At 33.0% G+C, this 19,681-nt stretch overlaps 2 protein-coding genes across 3 annotated transcripts in view; one reads left to right on the plus strand and one right to left on the minus strand.

Moving 5' to 3' along the window:
• The window catches only part of GIGYF2 (GRB10 interacting GYF protein 2), a 114,484-nt gene that overhangs the window by 36,113 nt on the left and 58,690 nt on the right, over window positions 1-19,681 (minus strand). For both annotated transcript variants that reach the window (XM_070753041.1, XM_070753040.1), the window contains 2 exons: window positions 16,951-17,062; window positions 15,763-15,803 (listed from right to left, as the gene is read on the minus strand). In XM_070753041.1, coding sequence (XP_070609142.1) covers window positions 15,763-15,803; window positions 16,951-17,062 — 153 coding nt within the window. The remainder of the gene's footprint in view (window positions 1-15,762; window positions 15,804-16,950; window positions 17,063-19,681) is intronic.
• On the plus strand, window positions 9,872-11,777 carry KCNJ13 (potassium inwardly rectifying channel subfamily J member 13). Its single transcript, XM_070753061.1, has 2 exons — window positions 9,872-10,349; window positions 11,158-11,777. The coding sequence occupies exons 1-2, from the start codon at window positions 9,872-9,874 to the stop codon at window positions 11,775-11,777; spliced, it is 1,098 nt and encodes a 365-aa protein (XP_070609162.1).

A 19,681-nucleotide genomic window follows, 5' to 3' on the forward strand; every position in this document is an offset into this window, starting at 1 on the left:
CCCAGAGATCAGAACCAGCAGGGTTCTGTAGCGATGCCAACTGCTGCCAAATGTCCCAAGGGGCCTGCACTGTCTCTAAAAGGTCTTTTTTTTTAAAAGGATAGGAAATAATTAGGAGTGGCCGATATGAAAAGAATAAATCTGAATCCAGAGGTTCTGATGTCCAGGAATGGTTTTGCTAGAGAAGAAAACTGCCAATATGACTGTTTCAGAGATGACTGAGTCGGAAATGAGTGCATGTGCACAGGATGGAGGGGTGGACAAAAAAAACCCTAGACTCAGTAACTGGGCTAAGCTCATTCCTGGATTATATTACAACCTTACTGGAGAATAACACCATTTTAGGAAAAGTTTCAGTGCCACCTTATTCAGTTAATCACATTTCATTAAAATTAAAAGAAATTTGGAGTGGGCTTAGCCTATATTCATAACTAAAGCACTAAACAATAAGTCACATTAAATTTATTGTAAATGTCTTCGGAATAAAAATGGATATGGCTGAAATATATGACTCTTAATTGTGTAGCAATACAAATTTATCCATCAACAGTATAGGAGCTTTATAAAACAAATATAGAAAAATTGGTATGGATAACATAATTTTTCAAAATCTATTTAATAAGATTCAGATGTATTATGTTGTGAAGTTCCTTAAAAGTGAGAGACCAACAATACTTCAGTGGCTAATTAACTTCAAATATATATACTTAAAATTCTGAAAACATCCATGAATTTTATATTCCTACTATGTTCATTTTATTGGGCTTAGATTCTTTGGCATGTGGTTGGTATTTCGCCATGATTTCCCAGGATGAAAAGAAAAGAGAAAAAGATCTGTGACTTTGCCTCCAACTAATTGACTGGACTTCCTGAGGAGAAGGAGCAGTTAAAGGGCACCTGCATTCCATGTCTGACCCAAAGCCTGTGATGGTGTTTATGGAAAAGTTCAGATACAACAAAGACATCCAGCCAACAAAGTCTACCGCTATGTAATTTGAAGTTTTAAAAGGACCAACTTCAAAGTGTTGTATTTTGGAATACAAACCTTCGAGAACTTGTTTTTTGAAGGTTAAAAAAAAACCTAGGATAGCAAATAACAGTGTCATCAATCTTTCTATAAGATATATAAACACCCATTCTTTTTCCACTATAGTAAAAAGGAGGGTTTCCTGAAACTTTCTTAATTTAAGATAATAGCATTAATCCAAGGAAATATACGAACAACAAAGCAATTTTTAAAAAAATTAATTGGAAAATTATATTTTGTACCTATGAATCCATGCACACAATTATAATTACTATAAATATAAGTGCATTCAACCACATTTTAACATATATACCAGCTTTGTTCATTTCCGTTCCCGAAGAGAGCACAACTTTTCAACTATAAGTGTTTTTCCATAGAATTATTGGGAAGTGGAAGTTGTTCCATAGTATAATCTAATTCTATACAACTTTCATACCTTGCACAATAGCCAAGCCTTACCACATATACAGATCAACATTTCACAGTATCTCTCAAACAGGATTAAAGATACTAGTGTATGGAACAAATTGTTAAGGACATATGTAAGGAAAAAACATATTATATTAAAGTTAGGGAAGTAAATCTGTTGTAGCTCCATATGCTTTAATATAAATTATCTCCTTTCCTTGTAGATACAAAAGTTATTGTGCCTGCCTCAGTTTTATAGTGCTATGCCTCAACATGTATTAACACATTTTCTACTAATGAAATAAAGAATTAATGATTTATATTTTTTGGATTTTTAAAGGAAATACATGAGAGAGATTTTCAGTTTCTAAGTAGCATTATATTGGTCTACATTAATAATTTTCACAGCGGGTCTTCCGTAGTTTTACTGCAAACAATCACAGTCTTTGTTTCTCAGATCCTCTTAGGTCTGACGTTCGATCAAAGTCCCTACATCAGCAACTAACTAAAGAAAAATGTGAAATGCATTATAAAACTGACAGATCATACAAGTAGTTCTGGGTTGATAGGAACCTCATTGTAACTATTTCTTTACTATTCACTAATTAATTAGACTTAACTAATTCCAGATACCACAAATTCTAAATACTGGTACTACATAAAAATATCTCAAGAAATCTTGTCAATGTTTCTAGAAAGTGGCCATTGTGGGCCTCATCTGAGCTATTTTTTTTTTTTTACTAATCAGATTACTCCACACTAATTCCACACAGTATAAAGTCCGAATGCCATAGATTTGTCCACTGTAAATTTGTGCTTCGTTTTGGTTATAGCAATTACGTTTCATCCTGATAATACTTTTCTGTTACATCCAGTAAAGACAATCTTATGAGCAAAGGTGATTTAAGGAGCAAAATATAGAACGATTAGATACTAAATCTTGAATCTTTGATTATAAACTATTTAAAAGTAACAGATCTGTATCAATTTACAGATGATATTATTTTCCAAGTCTAAGATAAATGACATTTCCAGCTCCAAGATTTTTTTTTAAAATGGAAGAAAGTGAAACGGAAAGTACATCTTCACCTGCCTGCCTTTTTTTTTGGAAGAAAATATTTTTAGTAGTGTGAACTTTATGAACAGCACCTCAAGAAAATGAATAGAGAACAATTCTGAGGAATGTCGTTCCTTTGAACCAGCAAGTAAAGCTTTAAGTAAGATTATGCAAACCTAAAAGCCCCATCCCGATTAAGAGAAAAAAATGCACTCCTTTCTCCAAGTAAGGTCTTGTGGAATTCTCTGTTAGCAGCTAGGCTATTGTTGGGTAAAGAAAGTTCTAACAAATCAGCATTCTTTTCCACATGACCACAGATAATTGGCCCCCCTGCAGATGAAATGACCAATCAAATCAGCTTCATATGAAAACCAGCCCCCCACATTATATACTGTGAAATGAGATCTGAATGCCCATTCTGGACAAATATCCTTCCAAACTAGAAAAACTTGGTGTTTTTTTCCCTTCCTTCCTTTTGGACCACTGTATACTGACAGATACAAGATCTTGGTGCATACTCCATATTCAAGATACCCACCTTTCTCCCTTTCCCTGCCGCACAGATAAAGCTACAAAAACACGGGTAAGTACAGAATGCTAACTATTAACTTTTCCAATTCTGTGTTTTAATTTTCCCAAAGGAAAACTTAACAGTATTTAATAATTTGCTGAATCAAAACTTATAAAGATGTTTTTCTTGCAAGTCATGATTGCTGATAGAAACATTGGGATTAAAAACATAGCTTTCCAGTTCTACCAAAGTGTAAAGCTGGGCAATTATCAAAATTGATTACCCGAATTAAATTGACTTTATATGATAAAATTGCCAGTGAAATCTATAGCCATATGAGCATTCTTTTATAGTAAGATATAAAGTATATAGGTCTTAAATAAGAAATCTAAACACATACAACTATTTAACAATTATGTGACTAAATATTGGAAATGAGATTATTTTCAGAAAAGCTAGAATTTTATATAGTATAATAGTACTTAATAGTTAAATTTCAAGCTCTACCCAGTGAAGTTTATCTGCAAAGGATTGGGAATCTTTACATTTTTATTTGAATTCCAATATGTCTTGAAGAAATTCACTTAGCAAAGAATTTCCCCCTAAATCTTAGCTATTTCTTTTATTTTCATCAATAATAATTTAACTGACTTTGGAAGAGGTTTTTTAAAATCACATATTATTCTTTACTAAACTGGATGCAAAAATGTGGAAGATGTGATGCAGATTTAATATTTGGCTATTCAAATGACCTCATATTATTGACTTGAAATATCCCATGCCAATCTGTTGATAGAAAACTTTAAAAATAAATCTTCAGAATATTATAATTCAGTTCACAGATCATCTATATAGATCATCTGTACATCTTAAACCATATTGATGGTTAAGGAACATTGAATATATATTAAACTTCCTTGCTCACACAAAACAATTAGTTTCTATAACCATACAAATTAACATTGCACATATTTTAATTCTGCATAACATCATTCTCTTGGGGGAAATTACAGCCTTTGGAGTAAAAAAAGTTTTAAATATATGTATTTGGTTTAAATCTGATGGTAATAGATTAGTATAATACTGGTTATACTACTGAATGTGTAAATTTGCTTACCTTTTTATATTAAAAGGATATCTTACATTTTTCTTTGATCTACAATACTAGACTGCAGATTACATTTTCTAGGCTATTTAGAAGAGATTTCTGTTCTAAACATGTGCAAGGGTCTTATTTTCTGCTTTGCTATTCTCAAGAGTTTATCCAACACAACAAATCATTAAAAAGTCAATGAGAAATATACCATGTAAGACTAATGACATGTGAATGTATCTTGTTTACCTTTTAAATCTATACACTAATAGATTCACTTGTTGTGGATTTGCACCAAATTAGATTAATTTCATCTCATTAGGAGAAGCATCTAGCTGAAACTTGTCTGTGCTTTGTGCTTAGTGAGAGTTATTTCATGGTTATTATTTGGATAGACCACCACAAAGAACTGAAGTATTGGGAAAAGATTTGAGGAATAAAGCACAGGCTGCTACCATTGGTTTTAAAAAAAAAAGCAGCATAGATTTGAAGATTCAACTTCAAGACAAAACTATGCCTATATCTACTTTATCTGCGATGGCTCATGTATTTTATAAATTACTACCCCACATATATGGGATAAGAAAATAATTCAAAATGGGATGATGATCTCTAAGAATTTGTGCATACATACCAATGTCTGGTTTTATTATGCAAGATTATTTAATGCAATTTAAATATTGCATTATTTATTTAATGCAATATTTAGTACCAGCTGAGCAATGTCAGGAATGGTAAATGGGGTGACAATAAGAGAAACAGCACCCTTGCTTACTTCCTGTAAGCCATGCATAATATCAATAGGTTTTATTATGGAGTTGGTAGTGGAGGATGGGGAAATTGAGTGTGATATATCACTGAGCAAATTTGTGAAAATGTACAGTATTATGTACAATTTACATAATAGTAATGCAACTTATATTCAGAATAACACGACAGGCCATTAATAAATAGCATTTACTATAACACTTATCCTTAAAATTTTGTAGTAAAACTCTAGTCCAAAGCTACAATTTTAATTACTTTCTGTAAATGTTGTTTCCAACCAATTTTATTAAGAATTATACATGTAATAAATAAAAGTCAATACGAAGTACAAGAATTACAAGCAAAAACTGAAGCAAGAATAACAGATCGTATTTTACTGATGTAGCTAAATAGGCTTAGATAATTCAGAACAGCACAATATTTTAAGAAATATAATACAGCTGTTCATTTTAATAGTTTAAAGCATTTTGTACTCAAAGTGTTAGCATCATTTAATTAGTAACAAAATATGATTTTAAAAATATCATAAACTGTCACTTTGAAAATAAAATTATTTAGATGCTACACTGTTTTGTGAAGCCAATATTTTTCATAGCATGTGAAATTACGTTTTCTTCAGCATGTAACATTTTAGCTACTATACATTATATAGTTTGTTGACATATCCAGTTTTTGTGTATTTATGCAAAATTCAAAATGGCTTTCTCCCAATTAAAGTAGAAGACAAAATAGAAAACAGAGTTAATGACAAGGAATGGCATTCAATTATTATTTGCTGAAATTCTTTTTTGTTCTATCTATGTTTAGCATTTGGTTATATGTGAAAAATGTTCTGAATGTTGAGCTTTTAACAAAAAACAAGACAGAAGTGTAACATCTGGTTCCAGCAGATCATAGCTTGAATTTAAATCACTATACATAATGGTACTATTAGAAACTGCCTTCTTTGCTTAGAACTCTACCTACAGTCTCCTTACCTATGAAAAATCTCCTCCAGTTTTAGATGATCCTGTTGAATGGCGCTTATTGTACAGGAAAAATTACTCAATATTGAAAAATAGAGGAGGAATAAGTGGTTTAAATAGTAAAGGAAATACTCAGGGGGTTCCCAAGAATCTGTATTGGGAATAATTAATTTAAAGAGGCAATTTGGAACCAGTTTACAATAAATGCTTTATGTCTTTAGGATTAGTGTTCTAGTTTTTTCCCTTGAGAACATTACATTCAAAACTGGAATACTTCAAAACAAAAACTACCTCCACTATTATAATACATGAGATGAATGGCTACCATGTCAGCCATTTTGTAAAAACAAAATTTAGCGTTTTATACAAGGTCAATTCTCAAAATTCCAAATGTGTCAAAAAGATAGTGTTTGCAGACCCTGCTCAATTATACACAATGATATAAAAACTGTGAAGAATATTGTGAGGAATGTCCAAACTGAATGCATAATTTAAAAACTGGCAGTATCATTTATAATCAATATGTATACAACAAAATAAACACAAAAAAACACCAATTACATATCTGCTCCACAACCAAAAACTTAAGATTATGTTAGAGGTTTCAAAGAAAGCATCAACTGTCTGGGGCAAGTGAAAATGATGAGGGGAAAAAACTTGTTATGGATTTTTAAGATAAAAATAGCATTTCTGTATATCTGAACAGATGAAACAGATGAAAGTGAAAGATTATACAGAATTTTAAGAACTACTTCTCAAATCATGTGTAAAAATGCAGTCATAATTATCCTTAAATTAAGCTACTGAAATGATTGAAAGCTATGAGTGATGGAAAATGCTCACTTATTCAGATGCTCTTGGTTTCCTTTCACTATTTAAAATAATATTCTCTATTAATTTGTTTCTGACTCATACTAGTGAATCTCAGAATTCTGCTAAAATTTTAGATAGCTTCTGCATGTCTGAAGTTGCTTAAAGGGGGCATTTTGTAGAAGGTATTTATTATTCATTTATCTTGCCTTAAGGCTGGCAAAGATGTACCAACAGTATGTTTATATGCACACATTTACTTCCCAAAGAAAATTCCTAGCGCTTATCTCTGTCCAGCCCTTCTCCTTTACCCTGTTCACATCAATACAAACCAATAGATACAGGTACAGGGGGGGGGGGGGGGGTGTTTAAAAAAAATAGAGGGACACAAGTGAATATTAGAACTCCTTGTTCACCTCTGAGAACAGGACCACTAAAATATCACAATTCACTTAACTGTTCCTAGGATTTAATGAAAAAAATGTTACTATACTATAGGGACCCTGTTGTATACCTCCAGATCCTACAAAATGACTTGTATAGAAGCAGCTTATTGGTCCATTGGAAATACAGAGTGCATGATTCTGCCTTATCTATGTTTGGCCTACCATGTCTGCTAGATAAAGAAACCAAAATCTTGAAAATTTCATTGTGCTATATATTAATTTATCCTCATTTATGACTAGTCTAGCTAGACAGAACTCAAAGTGAATTTAGTAAACTGCACATTTTAATAATTTCATGACTTATCTTAGTTTTAAAATAGGTTTTTACTAGTTTCATTTTTCCTCCATCTTTAACTACAAAAAAAAAGCAGAACATACATTTACTACATAAATAAGGTAGATACAAATTTTAATAGATTAAGTGATATTCAGATGTGTGGTTTAAAATATAATTGATGAATTTCAGATGTAAAATTACAAACACTTGTCACAAAGTAGTAGTTCCAAAACCTCTTTTATCAAGTGTCCTAGTGGCATTAGCTAGATCCATCTGTTGTAATACAATACACACTCTGATAAGAGCTTAATGGAGATGGCTCGTTTAGTTCACTGAATGTTTCCATATTACAATTTTAAAACTATATAAACTCATATTTTGTTTTATTTATTTATTTATATTTCGTATTCCATATTTCCAAACCAACTATCTCCCTCACAGAAGGGCTCTATACGGGGTACAATGTAACTGATAAATAAAACAATGCAAAAAATTAATGTTAAAGTTAGGGTTAATATTTTGAGATTTTAAAACACTTTTAAATCCATACCATTTCTCAGTAGAAAAAGACTTTTTAAATCAAGGGGCATAATTTAACCTCAGATGAAATTGAGGCACAATTCTAAAGTCAATTTTTCTGACTTTAGCATAATATATAAAGGTACGGTGCTGTGAATTGTGTAACTTGTTAATCTTGCTTTTGCTACAAGTGCAGAGCCCTCACCTGTAACATAGTAGTAATAATATTGACTTATTTTATATAATGGTTGCAAAGATAACAGTCTCTGAGATACTGTATTAATACCCAAACAAATAAATATTGCTGTTATTATTTTCATTGTCCCATCAGATGATCAGTAGGCCATGGTTTTGCCTTCAATATTGCCAGCTAGAGACCACTGACATTTATGGATACATATTCATTTTTTAATGAATATGTATTCAGAATTTTAAATCTTCTTTGCCATTCATGTAAAACAATCTTTTTTGTGATTATAGCAGATCAGACTTCAAAAGCACTATATGAGGCATTAATGGCATCTAAGCAACTGCTTATATTTTGCAGTTATTGCTATTCCTATCTTTAATAATGTGTTTGTATATAGTGAAATTAGTTTTTTATAGATTTACTCATAAGATTGATAAAAATATGTTTATATCTATTAACCACCACCTTATGCCTCTATAAGATTAAAATATAATTTAGATCTACTGAACATAAAACCTTTCATATTTAAAGCAGGTTTAAAATATGAACATGAGATGAGCTATATTCAGCTTATGTTCATAACAAGCTATTCTTTAAAGAATAAAAAGAAAGGACAATCAATGGATGTTTCTAGATTAGTCTAGTACTGCAGAGGGAAATAAAGAGCAAAATATTAAACATTATATTTCAAAAGAAATAATCATGGGGAAACACAACAATGTGATTTACAGGGTACTAAGTCTTTCTAAAAGTATTTCATTTAGCCTCACCAAAATCTCTTAATTTTGAGTTGACACCTAGAGCACAAGCAAAATCTATACACTGCACTGTGTCTAATTACCACACACTATTTATTTACATGCATATGTCATTCATTTAACTGATGACAACATGGAAACAATGTTTATTCCAAAGTCTCTAAACACAAGAAACCCGGATATTTCTTATATTTCCCAAATTATATGAGCTCCTTTTAAAAATGTGAATGAGCTTATGCCATAGAAAATTATGTTTAACATCTATAGGTCCCATAGGAATGAATTTGCTTTGAAAACCAGACTAAATTTTAAATACATATATATATAAATAAAATATAAGAGAAGCCACATTTCTGTTTCTCTTTGACAAATTTGGAATTTAGCATTGGCATTTTTTTCCTCAGGACTTCTTAATAGTTTATATAATTGCATAATATTTTCCGTATTATTCTCTGTCCCTTTTAATACAGCTTTACATCAGCAGTGGCCTGAGTATGTTCAGCAGAAGAGGCTACATCCCAGGTACCACAATTCTAGACAATAAGAATACCATGGTTGGAAAGTGAAAATGTAGACAGAAACTCATAGAAGTTTGTGAGGAAAATTTAATGCGACAGGTGTGATATAACAGCCTTAAGATTGACACCAAAAGAACAGAATTTATAATATTAAAAATAGCTATTATAGAATACTTTGTTTCGTAAACACATTATTTAATTCAGATGATGAACACTTGCAATACTCCTTTTCTACTTTAGAACTAAATTTTTAGTCACACAAGTAAATCTAAATTGGCTAACATTTCTAAATTGAAGTCTGAAAAAGCCCTCTGACATTTAGGATTTTGTTTTTTAAGGTAACAATTATTCCATCGTGACTAACCTGGCTCTCCAAAATTAATTTTCTCAGAAGTGCATGTTTAAAAACTTCCTTGGCTAGCTGCATGTGGCATCTAGTCCACTGCCAATATGTCAGAATCTCTGATCGTCATGCGAATAGATAAACAAGTGTCCCACAGTTTTTTACTTTTCATTTTCAGAAGATGAGGACAGAAAGGATAGAAGTCAACAACACCAAACCTAGTGCTCCTCTGCTGACTCAACGGTACCCAAGGATGGTCACTAAAGATGGGCATAGCACGCTCCAGATAGATGGTGCCCAAGGAAAAGGAATTGCATACTTAAAAGACGCTTGGGGAATACTAATGGATATGCGCTGGAGATGGATGATGTTGGTATTTTCGGCTTCTTTTGTCCTCCACTGGCTTGTTTTTGCAATTCTCTGGTATTTCTTAGCTGAAATGAATGGGGATCTGGAGATTGATCATGATGCCCCACCTGAAAACCATACTATTTGTGTAAAGTATATCACTAGCTTTACAGCTGCTTTTTCCTTTTCACTGGAGACACAGCTCACAATCGGTTATGGCACAATGTTCCCAAGTGGAGACTGTCCAAGTGCAATTGCTCTACTGGCTATACAAATGCTACTGGGTCTAATGCTGGAGGCTTTTATCACAGGTAAATAGACATTACTTCAAAACTAAGTGTTTCAATGGTATGGTTCATATGAAAATTGTGTTGTGAAGTTAGAAGAGAAAAAAGGAAATGGCTGTGCTGCTGACTATTAAAAAATTATTTTCAGAACAGCTTGACAAGTTATATTTCCATTTTATGTTAGTAAAATAATTGTACAAAGGATTTTAAATTAGCACTGCTATCTATTGTACAGATGGGGTCCGCCCCCACAGAATTAAATGATTTTAAACTTACAAGATGCCAGGCAGCTGTACAAACAAAGTAAATCCTACTTAGTTCAATAAGACATTTCTCTGTAAATATGCTTAGTACATCTGTTTTTTTAAGCTTAAAAGATAGTTATTTTTGAGGGGTTTTGAACCCAGTGTATATTACAATATAGGTAAGCATATTTCCATAAATTCTACTGCATAGCTATATATTTTTTGGTATGTAATTTTCTATTATACATATATTCATTGTAAATGTATTTATAATAAAAACAATAGAAAAACATATTCATATTACCAATAACTAAAAAATGGTTTACCATAATAAAATTTATTGCAACTCAAATCTATTGAGAGATGATACAAATATTAGCTTGAAATATTACATCATAGGAAATACTAGCTCTTGTCCTAAAAATAAATATTAACTTATACAGTATTTTAATCAACATTTAAAATTGACATTCATTCATATTATTCTGCTTCAAATAATGTGATATACTTATTTCTGCTTCATTCAACTGGCATGAAAACATTACATCTACATGCATGATCTACATTTAAATTCTTTTTTTATCTAGGTGCATTTGTAGCAAAAATTGCACGACCAAAGAATCGAGCTCTATCCATCCGATTCACCTATCTTGCAGTGGTGACACATAAAGAAGGAAAGCCATACTTAATGTTCCAAGTGGCTAATACTCGTCCAAGTCCACTCACCAGTGTTCGGATCTCTGCAGTTCTTTATGAAGAACATGAAACTGGCCAATTGCATCAAACTACTGTGGATTTTCATTTGGATAACATAACTACTGAAGAGTGTCCATTTTTTATTTTTCCCTTGACATATTATCATTCTATTACACCATCAAGTCCTCTAGCCATTCTTCTACAAAGGGAGGCTCATCATCACTTTGAGCTAGTAGTCTTCCTTTCAGCCATCCAAGAGGGCACAGGGGAAACATGTCAAAGGAGGACATCCTATCTCCCATCAGAGATTGTATTGCATCATCACTTTGCCTCTATGTTTGCTCGTGGCACCAAAGGGGAGTATCAAATCAAAATGGAAAATTTTGATAAAACAATCCCAGAACTTCCAACAACAAGCACTAAAAGTTCAAAAAGGACTGCAATGGAGATTCGCATCAATGGACAGCACATTGACAGCTTCCAAATCTGTGAGACACAGATGACAGAATGAACTCTGAATGTGTGCCACTCTTTAAACACAACGAAATGGCCACTATCACATCAATGCCGTCTTTATCCTCTCTAGTTTCTCGTGTTGTTTTATTCCATGACTACCTTTGGCTTCAGAATAATGTGCAGAACAAAGAGCATATTATCCAATGTACTGGATGAGCCACTAAGAACTGCACAAAAAAGTCAGGGACAAGAACTATTGCACAAATCCTTAAAAAACAACAAGAAAAACACTTCCTGCCAAATCCAATGGACTATGATTAAAACTGCACTGACACAAAATAGAAGACTGTTCAACTCAGAGAGTTGTTCAAAGAATCTAATAAAACGACATGGGGATAAATACTATGGAAAAATGGACACAACTTCAATTATTAAAGATATCTCCTCTAAAAAGAAAGGTCACCTGAAATTCTCAAGGTCCCATAGGACCTCAAATTAACCTTTCCTTGCTATACAGTTACAACAGAATATGCTGATGCCTAAACATGCTATGAAGAATGTTGCTAGTATTTTCTGTGGCACTGAAATTGCAGCCCTGCTGTGCTTGTTTATTAAGGAAAATCGCAAGCATTTGCCAAATCTCTTTGTTCCAGCAGCTAAGAACAAGTTCAACATCCCTAGGCTGTTTTGTGATGAAAATGAACGATAAGAATTTTAAGACACATTGGACTCGAATACTCTGCATTGGGACATTAGCAGACATCAGGAAACATCAATCTGTATTAATAATTCTTCTGTCAAGAATGAGTCTTCTTTTTCTGTCTTGCAAGACAATTCTATCATCAGAAAGACCCGCTATTTCCCACAATTATTTATCTTTTCATACTACTATGTTCATTAAGTGCAGATAAACATTAGACTTGACAAAATAATTGTGCAAACATGAAATCTAATTACCAGACTTTCAGCATTAGACTTTATGCCAACTGATTCATTATTATTACCAGAACAGATTATCAGAACTAAAGCTGTTTCTGTTTCTAAGTTTAAAAGAACTATTTTGTGGATTTTCAACCTTTTTTCAGCTGGAGAAGTCAATTCCTATGTATACATGTGTGCATAAGAAAGACTACAAAGCATCATCAAAACTTCCAAGTGCTCTTATGTAATGTATGTTTAAAAGATTCTTCTCAGAAGAATATGGTATAAGTTTTAATAGTTTTACTTTCAAATGGCTTCATTTCTAACAGTTATGAAGAGTTTAGCTTTTTTGCTCTTGAACTTGGATAAATATATTTATATGTATATAAATGTTGCTGTTGAGATTTGTTTTACCGTTGAGATTTGTTACCAATTATAAAGTACTTTTTATGAAGCTTATTCTTATTCCCCCAAATCTAAGGAATGGTTTACAGTATACCTGATAATTATGGAAACTATGGTCATCTGGGAACATGGTAGGGCCCTGGACAATTAATTAATTTCACAATGATATTAGCTGTCAATTCAAAGTTGCTAAGTTTTTAAAGTATATGAGATCCAATATTTTATTAAGGTTATTAAAGATATTCATGTATATATTTTTAAGCATAATCATACCATATTCTCAGGATGGAAAAAATATGTTTCACAATTGAAAAAAGAGATGTGAGAATCATGACAAACCATGCTTTCGAAAAAATGATATGAAATATCATTACAATATAAGCACTAAACATGTTCTCTTATAATATTTTGGAAGTAATTTTTCTCTTATCTGTGCTGAGATTTTAATCTTTTCATTTACTGAGTACACTGATTAAGGCTTAGCTCAATGCAAAACCCAAACAATAGTAATTATCACTTTGAAAAAAACATTAAATTGCATTTGTACTTTACCTTTTTATCTATCATTTTAAACAACTGTCTCCCTAATTAAGAAAAGCAACTTGCTCTTGTAATACAACATTAGCAAATTGAGATACTATTAAAAAAAGTTTTTGTAGAAAAGTGTTTATGCTGAAAACAAAATACACATTTGGATTGATAATTTCAGCATTAACAAGTACAAACGACATTCAGATTTCAAACATAAACTGATAATTCTAATTCTAACATCAGATTTACTAATCCCAGTTATAATCTACTTTGAGTGCATTATTTGGAGATTAATGCAAACAGCCACTGATATTTATATAATTTAACTCTGTTATTGAAACTAGTTAAAATTCTAACTCAAGCTTAAAGTTTTGACTTTGTGCCTTATAACTTTCCAAATTAGCCTATTATATAGGACTGATATGGGAGGAAAATAGGAATGTTAATTCTTAAAAAAACATCAGTCCACTAAATAATTAGAAGAAGTATTTTTAAGATGCAAAAGAATTCAGAATTACATCTTAAATAATTAATTACAACACTTAATTGAATTTAAGATGATCTTGGATTTAAAACAATCCTTTCCACAAAAGAAATATTACACACAAAAATACTTCACACTGCCCAACTTTTTCATCTTGTCAACACACACACATACAAAAAACATGTGCATACCTATATATAATACATGTGCCCACATACAGCTACATACACACACACACACACACACACACATTATTATTATTATTATTATTATTATTATTATTATTATTATTATTATTATTTATTCGATTTGTATGCCGCCCCTCTCCGAAGACATATATACATATAAGCAAAAAGAAAATAAATTAATTTTACAAATTGAATATATTATATTACAGTATAGCCAAATAACTTTAATCAGTAATTATTTAAGATTCATTTTAAAATAAAATAAAATAAATATACTTAAACAGAAAAAAAGAACTGTTTATAGTAAACATAAAACTATGTTTTATGGTTTTTTACTCCCACATACAGAGAGCATTGCTATAATGGGGATAAATCTGTTTAATTCATTTTATTCTATTGACAGTTGGGAAGATATCATTTTTCTCTTCACAACCCCCCCCCCCAAAAAAACAGATTAATAATAGTGGATGGAAGCAAAAAGAAACATGCATGCTTATTTATAAGTCCCAATGAGCTCAGTATCTTTAATTCTCTGATAACAATGTGTAAGAGCATGCTACTTTGTTTCTTTTCATTTATCATCTCCATGTAACTATAATCAATGTTCTATCTTGCCATCAAGATTTTCTTTTGACTATTGTAATCTTCCTGATTTGACAGTCTTCACCTGGCAAGTGAATCTGCACTTAGCCTACACTTCGAAATAGAATTGAGTGAACTAATTTTCATTCTAAAAGGAAACCAGTAAAATTTCTCCCTCAATCCTGTCTCCATTTCAGCCCCTTGTTTTCTGACTTTCAGGTATAATTATTAATGGAAAAATTCTCATTTATCTTTTAGGTAATATGTTCTTGGTCCAGTATTTATTCTAGAAACTTTAGGAGTGATTTTTTGTTGTTGTTGAAAAATCAGATGTTGAATATTTCCTTTATTCAGTTTTTCAAATTTGCATTTGTCAGAGATTTGTATATTTGTATATTTGATTAACAAACAAATGAAATATGGGTTGAAAACTCATTTTATTAGAACGACCATAGTAACAGAATCTTAAAAGTATGAGTGTGCTTTTCTCCTCCATCTCTTTATGCTCATATAAATTAGGAAGGGGCTGTATGAGATATTTTCTTAAGTTTGTTTCTTGGAATGGGTTCAACCTATGCTTGTCTGAGCATTATCTTAGTAATGGATCTTCCAGTTGTCCTTCAAGGGCATTCTGTCTTTGCCTTTCCTCTTTTTTTAATCAACTGTGTCTCCCAAACACACTCTTGTCTTCTTTTTTTTCAAAAGGACAATATACAATTTATTTAAATGCTCCGAAATTTAATATTCCCTAATCTGGGAAGGCTCCAAATAAAATGAAGTGCCCAGATGGGAAGGTTGTTTGCACAAGGAAACTATTCCTGGCTTGGATAATTTCATATTCAAATATATGAATTTAAATAACAATTACTGACTACAGAAAATATTGACTGTTATACCTCTAAAGTTTTCAGAGAAAAGATCCTACATACCTGGTTCTTTTCTTCCTGGTTTTTCAAACCTTCTGTCTCCTCTAAAAAAATTAGAAAAACAAGTATACAAGAATGCTTTTTAGAAGAAATTCTTCCTTTTCACAACTTAAAAGAAAATTCAAGTTGGAAATTCAAGAATGTATGAAGGACAGAATAATGAAAACCATTCTGGGGATACACTCTTAAAACACTTGCATTATATCGATATGTTCAATATTTAGTTATATTAAACAAGTTCTTAAAATTAATCCATGCCATTAATACATTTATCCTATTTTACTGCACATTAATGCATAACATGCTTGTTTGTGTTTTTGCATGCTTTTATAAAATCAAATGTAACCAATGTGAACAGAACTCTCCACCAATTACTCTTTTCTCCTTATATTTAAATTATATATGGTTCAATTATTTTCTCCCATAATATAACTGTTGGTTCCTTTGCACTACAAATTCACTATAAGTTTCCAATGCCACAATTATATTTACTATTGAAACAAACCTAAAGCTAGTTTGAGTTTGCATGCTGTTCTGTTAATTGAATACCAACATACAGTAGATTTCCAGGATACGCAAGAATCAATGCTATTAGCAAGTCAATTCTTGTTCATGCTCTTGGATAAACATGAAAGCAAGTACTAATCTATGTTCCTCAGAAAACCATCAATAATATAATTTCTAAAGAATAACATTTTAATGTAATTAAATGTAATATCTTCCATTTTAATATAGTTATTTAAGTAGGTAATATTTTGTATGTTGTTAAAGCAATATATTTTACAAAATAATCTGGATCTCATGATTCCATATTTCTCGAGAATAATAAGAATCTTAGGGCTATTTATAATATTAACTTAGCAAAACAATTTATTGCGAATATTCTCTGTGATAGCATCTGGTACTACTGTAATGCTAAATCTAAAATTCATTCATTTCTTCATTTGTAATTTGAACTGAAGTAAAACTACTCAGTATAATATACATTAAAAGTACAAATGTTGTAGTAAAATAAAGCATACTTTTATATACACAAATAGAGACCAACACTGGTCACATTCTGATTTAATATTTTAAGAAATATATTCTTAGAAATAGTTCCGACTGAGGCATAAACATTAAAGCACAGCCAGGACTGCTCCATTAAAAAAGCAAACAATTTCATTATATTGTATATTATTTTAGAATTACCTTTCCTCCCAGCTCTGTGACCTATGCATTTCTCTGCCGCCTCCTCTTCCAAATCCACCTTCCACATCATCAAAACTTCTTTGGTAGAAAGCACTTTCTCCTCGACCTCTACCTAAAAGATAAAATTGAACTCTTTCCTCATTATCTTTTACAATTTTCAAAACTAAATTCAAATATTCTTTTAGCAGATATACAATGAAACATATTAAAACGTACAAAATGTTATATCTTCCTACCAAATTTAGTGGAGGAAGGGTGTGAAAATATAATCCATCTCAATCATCTGTTACATTTTCCTACACAAGTCTTTCTTAATTAGGTGCTCTTTGGATAGGGGCTCAGCTCTTAGTAGTGTCCATTTATTCAAAAGGCACTCAAATTGGGAAAGTGTGGCATAGACTCCCTATCTAGCACTACACACAGTCTATGTGATTTCCTTGTAGATATTCTTCATATAGATACAGAACTCTCAACTCCTTTTCTATCAATCGAGTCATATGGTGAATTTAATGTTACCCAGCTAACCTATATGAGAGACAGCCAGCCACTGGGCCATGCCTGACAATTTATCAAGGAAAAGTATTTGTTGGCATTGTAACAGTGCTGAGATCTCAGCACTTCTCCCACCATTTTATTTTTATAAAAATTTTCAATATATTACTTTTCCATTTTTCAAACCAAACATCCCATCTCATTCTTCTATATCTGATGAAACAAGCAAATAGCACCATGCCCTGCAATATCAACATGCCAGCATATAAAGAAGACTTCGAAATCAACTTTCTTCTGCCTGACTTGATATAATATTTATTATTTATCTTTAAAGAATGATAAAGCATCTGGGTTATATTTGTGGTTTTGAGCACCATATGAATAGAGTTAGAGAAAGAGGCAAGTAGATAAGCATAGATGATTCAATGATGAACTGAAGTGAGCAAGGTGGCGGCGCTGCAACTTCATAGGAATTGGGACTTGGATTTTAAGCTATATTTCTTTTCCATTTTATATATATGTCAGACTTGTTAGATGATTTGGCAAGCATTTCATTTCTGCTGGAAATTATAGAGAAGGGGTTTGTCGTGGTGATCGACGGGAGAGTCCAGGATGGGTAGCTCTAGCACCTTAGCTCTATGACAGAGGTGGAATTCTGAAGACAGCCTCTCTATTAACAGTCCCTAGTTCTATAATGAAGGCAAAGCGACTTCACAGTTCCTCTAGAAACTGCTAGGCCATACAAAGTCCGCCAATTCCATCAATAGCCACCCAGGATCAGATAGATCACTGGGTGGGACTGGACTCTTCTGTATCACCATGGCAAAAAGTGTATCCAGTAAGACCAAAGCCCCTTCCCCATAGCCGCTCCGAGTCCCCGGAGAGGGGCGGCATACAAATCTAATAAATTAAATAGTATCAGCGGAAGAGTCCAGGATGAGACATACCAAAACTTGGCTGTCCTATGGGCAGGTATCGCCCTGGTCCTGACAACCCTTATCTTCATGCACCCATTGCAAGATATGCCTATCAAAGGCCGCCTTCACTAAAGGGTGTCCAGTCTGTAATAGTGATTGAACGACGAATGTGATGTCCATGTCGTCGCCCAACAAATTTCCTCCACAGATGGCTGAGTACACCAGGCTGCTGTTGTGGCCGCACTCCTAGTTGAATGCACCATAGTTTGTAGGTGCGGGCAATACACACCTGTAGCCAACGCCCCACCATGGAAGGTGTGACCCTGTGGCTCAGAGTTGACAGCTGAAGAGATATGAACATGGATTTGGTCTTCCTGAGGGAGGCAGTCCTGGAGATGTAAATGCAGAGGGCCTGTCTTACATCCAGAAAATGCCAGGTCTGTTCCAAGGTGTGACGAGGCCTGGGACCAAAGTCTAGCAAGATCAACTCCTCTGCCGGGTGAAATAAGGTGTTGACGTTTGGAAGGAGGGCAAGGTCCAATAACAGAACCATCTGCTTGCATAGAAAACACAAATAATGCCACCAACTTCGAAATCCATCTGGTAGACATGACGGTCACTAAGAAAGTCACTTTGCATGGGAGGAGATGGAGGCTGGCATCCCTTAATGGTTTGAATGATGGCTTGGTAAAGGCTTATAAAACCCTGGTCAAATCCCAAGTGGGGTAACAGTGGACCACAGGTGGCTTTACATTGGAGGCCCCCAAAGGAAGGCTCGCACTCTAGAGTGATGAGTCAGAGATGCTAATTCTCCCAACTGCAAAACTGAAGCTAATGTAGCAACCTGGAGTGGCAAGGTATTAAGGGAGAGCCTCTTGTCCAAGCTCTTTGGTAAGAACTCTAGAATGTCCGCCACTGAAACCATGGAGAAGTCCAAATGGAGGGGTCCAAAGAACCGTTGAACTTACCTGAACGGTCTTCTCGATGCCCTGGAAGGAGAGTCCAGCATGGGTTTAGCTCAAGTCTTATTGGTAGGACTGAGTTTTAAATTAACATAATTACATAATAATTAGGTACCGCCCCCTTGCTGCCCCAAGAAGCCAGTTTTAAAAAACGAAGGTAAGAATAATCAACAATTTATTGAACATCAAGAAAATTAACAAATAACTGAACTGGAACTCCCCATGGTTCGAAGGGAGGGTATGGACTCTCCTTCCAGGGCATCGAGAAGACCGTTCAGGTAAGTTCAACGGTTCTTCTCCCATGCCTCTGGAAGGAGAGTCCAGCATGGGATATACCCAAGTTTAATGTTCAAGGGCGGG

This window comes from Erythrolamprus reginae, chromosome 5 (assembly GCF_031021105.1).
Source record: "Erythrolamprus reginae isolate rEryReg1 chromosome 5, rEryReg1.hap1, whole genome shotgun sequence".
Classification (NCBI taxonomy): domain Eukaryota; kingdom Metazoa; phylum Chordata; class Lepidosauria; order Squamata; family Dipsadidae; genus Erythrolamprus; species Erythrolamprus reginae.

Excerpts from the sequence above, each read along its gene's own strand:
- KCNJ13 (XM_070753061.1), top strand. The coding sequence starts at position 9,872 with ATGAGGACAGAAAGGATAGAAGTCAACAACACCAAACCTAGTGCTCCT. Across the intron at positions 10,350-11,157 it reads GCTGGAGGCTTTTATCACAG|GTGCATTTGTAGCAAAAATT; the intron begins GTAAATAGACAT and ends TTTTTTATCTAG.